We start from the raw sequence: 4332 nt of genomic DNA on the forward strand, positions 1-4332 counted from the left end.
CAGGTAGAGGTTAACCGGAGTAAGGCCAGAAGAAATGCTTCACACAGTGGGGCCCATCAGGCCTTTGCCCTGCCAGCAAGGATTGGCAGTGCCCCATCTGGGCATCCCAGAAACCTCCCTGCCCCCTTATCCTCCGAACAGCTGCCGTCTCCTCAGGGCAGATAGGAGCCGGGCACACAAGGCTAAACTCTGTCCTTGGGCCGCCGGAAGTGGCAACGTGTCCCCTGGCTCGGAAACGGGTGGCATAAAAGGGGCTGCAGCTACTTCCTCCATTTCAGAGGGTCACTCTGCCATCAGCATGTGGAGGCTCCTTGTCGCGTTCCTCCTGGCCGCCGAGGGTAAAGGCCAGCACCTGGGCAGGGGCACTTGGCATCTTCTTGGCCTCCCGGAAAAGCCGGAGAATGAGGGTCCCCCATGCTGGCGGTTGGCTTTTCCTGCTTCTTTCAGCTGGGCTGGAAGGATCTCCTTTCCTTTCTCCCAGCCACTGGACAACAGCCCAGACTCCCAGGAATGGGGGGTGTCTAGCACTGGGCAGTGCCTGGAGGGTGAAGGACTGTTCAGACAAAGCAGGCGTGGGGTGAGATGGGACAGGCTGACACGCTGCTATAGAACCAGGGACACCAGCTCTCCTTCCACAGCTTCAGGCGTTGAATTGGCACTTGCAGGAGAGGTGGTAGCGGCTGGGTAGCTGAGGAATTTGGGGAATTGAAGTCCACATGGGAATTCTGTGAGTTAAGGCCACAAGTCTTAAACTTGCCAAGTTTGATATAGATAGTTAGTGGCCTGGAAAACCTGGGAAACAGTCCTTGGAAAGGCAACTCCATGTGATAAGATCATGTGATTTCTCTCCTCACTTCCGCTCAGCCCACGGCTGCGGAGAGCCCGCCTATCCCCCCGTCCGAACCGGGAGGGTAGTGAACGGAGAAGATGCCATTCCTTACAGCTGGCCCTGGCAGGTAAGTAGCAGGCGATCCCTCCAACTCCCCGTAGCTGCACTAGAAAGGCAGAGAGAAAGGGGGGTTTGGAGAAAAGCCATTCACCCCAGCTACAGACCATGAAGAGCGTTTTTGGGAGGGGGAGAAGAAGGTCTGGGTGGGCCATATTAATAAGCCCACCTCTCCCTTGTTTGCCGCAGGTGTCCCTGCAATACCAGGCTGGAGACTTCTTCTACCACACCTGTGGGGGAACCCTCATCCACTCCAACTGGGTGATGACCGCCGGGCACTGCATCCAGTGAGTCCCCTCGGGCACCTTGGCGCTCCTGGTGTAGGGATGGGGAGTGGGCACAGGTGAAGGTGCCACTCCTTCATGGGGGCTGAAGGAGGCCCAGAGTCCCCCCCCATCTCACTCTGTTGCCCCCCCTCTCAGTCGACACCTCCGCTACAAAGTCGTCCTGGGTGAATATAACCTGGCCAAGGTGGAGAGCGCAGAACAGGAGATTTTGATCAACTCCGAGGACATTTTCGTGCACCCTGGCTGGAACCCCAACTGCATCTCCTGTGGGTTAGTAGAACCGTCCCTGTTCCCAAGGAGGCGGCTGGCAGGAGTGGGTGGGTGTCTTCTTGCCAAGGAAATCCCAGGGGGAGGGAAGGAAAAAGCGCCCTCCTCACCACCGTCACTGCCTCTTCTTCCAGGGACGACATTGCCCTGATCAAACTCTCCCGCCCGGCTGTTCTCAACGACAAGGTGCAGCCGGCGTGCCTCCCCCCACGAGGAGAGGTGCTCCCCAACCATGATCCCTGCTACATCACTGGCTGGGGCACGCTCTACAGTAGGTCCCGGCTGGGGGGAAGGTGCACGCGGGAATAGCAATAGCACTTATTTACCACTTCACAGCCCTCTCTAGGCAGTTTACAGAGTCAGCCAACAATCTGGGTCCTTGTTTTACCCACCCCGGAAGGGTGGAAGGCTAAGTCCACCTTGAGCTAGTCAGGATCAAACTGCTGACAGTGGGCAGAGTTAGCCTGCAGTACTGCCCTCTAACCACTGGGCAACCATGGAGAGAGCGAAGCCGTTCACCAGGGGTGTGGGGGGGATTTTTCTCTTCCAGCCGGCGGCCCCATGCCTGACATCCTTCAGCAGGCGCTTCTGCCAGTCGTGGACTATGCCCAATGCTCCCAGCCGGACTGGTGGGGGACTTCCGTCAAGCAGAGCATGGTGTGCGCCGGTGGGGACATCAAATCGGGATGCCACGTGAGTAGATGCCTGCAGGGGTCCCGCATACAGTCTGGGGTTCGGAGATTGGGGCCAAGGAAGCTGGAATCACCATTCCTGGATTAGCAGACCTGGCCTTGCCACCCCAATCCAATCAGAACAGAGCCGAAAGGGACCTTGGAGGTCTTCTAGTCTAACCCCGTTGCAGCAGGAGTCCCTATGACATTCCAGACAAGTCCGTCTCTTCTTAAGAACCTCCAGGGATGGCACTGAGGGGGATTAGGCTGCCCCCTGCTGCTTCATTGCGTGCCTGGACCAAAAGGGGAGTTGCGGGAGAAATCCCTCCGAGGATCCAGTCCCTGAGCAGGGGGGGCTCTGTAAGCAACAGCCACCTCCCTGGGAGAGGGCAGTAGAGAAGTATTTTTGCACGGATGACTGAGGAACACAAGGGTCAGGGTTCACTCCACATTTCAGGGTGATTCTGGGGGCCCCCTCAGTTGCCCAGCTGCTGATGGCCGGTGGTATGTTCACGGGGTGACCAGCTTCGGCTCTGGATGGGGTTGCAACACCCTGCAGAAGCCCACCGTCTTCACCCGCGTCTCTGCTTTCATCCCCTGGATCGAGCAGGTATTGCCCAGCCCCCATATCAGAGGGGAGGGCGGGTGGGTGGGTAGCATGGGAGAGCCCCCCTTTCCTCTCTTCAGAGCTCCCGGTGTCCGTCCCTTCCCCTCCAAGGGGGAGAATTCATTCCACGTTTCCACTCGGGCGATGCCAGGGGTCTTCCAAACCGCCCTTCCCTTTTTCCACACCTCAGCCAAGTGAGAGAAACCGAGCTTTGTGGGTCAGGCCGTTGCTTTTTTGCACGCTCACAAATCAGCGTCCCCTCACACAACTCCCTAATGCCGGATCGTCGGTTTTGCTTTGCAGATCATTTCCAGCTATTCCCGCTAAGCACAAACGTGTCTGGCGTTTCCAGATTGGGCTCTGCTTGTATACAATAATAATAATAATAAATATCTTCCTGGCCTGCACCACGTTGTCTTCTTCTTCTTGGTCTTGGTTGACTTCTCTCCACTGTCTTTTGGTCAGGGGACACACACACACTGTTCTGACCCAGGCTTTCTCAAACGTAATTAAACACAAACTAATCTAACAGATAAAAGGATATTGACATTAGAAGGTTACGAGTTACAAATTGGTTGGCACACATTTCTTTGGGATGGGAAGAGTAAATATCATACCTACTTCCAAAGACATTGGGTGAGAAACACTCATCCATTTGGGAGAGTCTAAAATTGAACTACTATATGAAGGTGCCGCCATGGTTTTTGACAATGGACGCATTAATGTATCCCAATCAGAGGTGGTGTTCAGCAGGTTCTGACCAGTTCTGGAGAACCAGTAGCGGAAATTTTGAGTCGCTCGGACAACCAGCAAAAACCACCTGACTGAGATTTTACAGTATCCTTCCTCTGCCACGCCCACCAGTCTACGCCTAGAGAACCTGTAGTAAAAAATTTGAATCCCACCACTGATCCCAACACCTTGGATCTTAATAAAATGATAATATGTAGAGATTTGTTAAATGAAAAGGGGGAATTAAAAACGTGGAATCAATTAGAATTACAGGGAATTGAAATAGGATGGTGGCCCTACATGCAAGTTCAAACTCGTTACAAAAACATAAAAAACAATTTAATTTTTACACAACTCAGCAAGAGCTAGACAAACTATTACAAGGCGTTGAGGAAAAAAATGATTAGTAAAAAATGAAAGAAGAAACTGTTAAAGAAAGTATGATAACTTGGGCTAAAAATATAGGCCACAGCATTAATTTGGAACAGTGGGAACGCATTTGGCAAGTAAATTATAAATTAACATTGAAGGTGTCTTATAAAGAGAACGTATATGAAATGTTATACCACTGACACCTTCCACCAGCCAGAATTGCCAAAATGTTTCCAAATGATACCCAAAGGTTGGAGATACAATCGTAATCAGGGAACATACTTCCATATGTGGTGGATGTGCCCTCATCCACAGAGACACTGGCAAAAAATTGGATCATGGTTAGAGGAAATAACGAAACAGAGAATGAAATTTAAACCAGAAATCTTCTTATTAGGAATGTTAGAACCTAACATGCACAGAAAATACCAATATGTGATGCTCCATATA

At 52.4% G+C, this 4332-nt stretch overlaps 1 protein-coding gene across 1 annotated transcript; it reads left to right on the forward strand.

Moving 5' to 3' along the window:
- Window positions 1–210: 210 nt before the first annotated feature.
- On the forward strand, window positions 211–3105 carry LOC148124485 (proproteinase E-like). Its single transcript, XM_087914797.1, has 8 exons — window positions 211–338; window positions 865–956; window positions 1136–1233; window positions 1369–1503; window positions 1635–1771; window positions 2051–2193; window positions 2629–2781; window positions 3082–3105. The coding sequence occupies exons 1-8, from the start codon at window positions 299–301 to the stop codon at window positions 3103–3105; spliced, it is 822 nt and encodes a 273-aa protein (XP_087770923.1). The 5' UTR covers window positions 211–298.
- Window positions 3106–4332: the final 1227 nt, after the last annotated feature.

This window comes from Pseudonaja textilis, chromosome 18 (genome assembly GCF_049901715.1).
Source record: "Pseudonaja textilis isolate UNSWEBS1 chromosome 18, rPseTex1.2, whole genome shotgun sequence".
Taxonomy (NCBI): Eukaryota; Metazoa; Chordata; class Lepidosauria; order Squamata; family Elapidae; genus Pseudonaja; species Pseudonaja textilis.

Bases quoted from the DNA above. Each gene is read 5' to 3' on its own strand.
- LOC148124485 (XM_087914797.1), top strand. From the start codon at position 299: ATGTGGAGGCTCCTTGTCGCGTTCCTCCTGGCCGCCGAGG. The intron at 1,234-1,368 runs GTGAGTCCCCTC...CCCCCCTCTCAG, and splicing joins ACCGCCGGGCACTGCATCCA to TCGACACCTCCGCTACAAAG. The intron at 1,504-1,634 runs GTTAGTAGAACC...CTCTTCTTCCAG, and splicing joins CCCAACTGCATCTCCTGTGG to GGACGACATTGCCCTGATCA.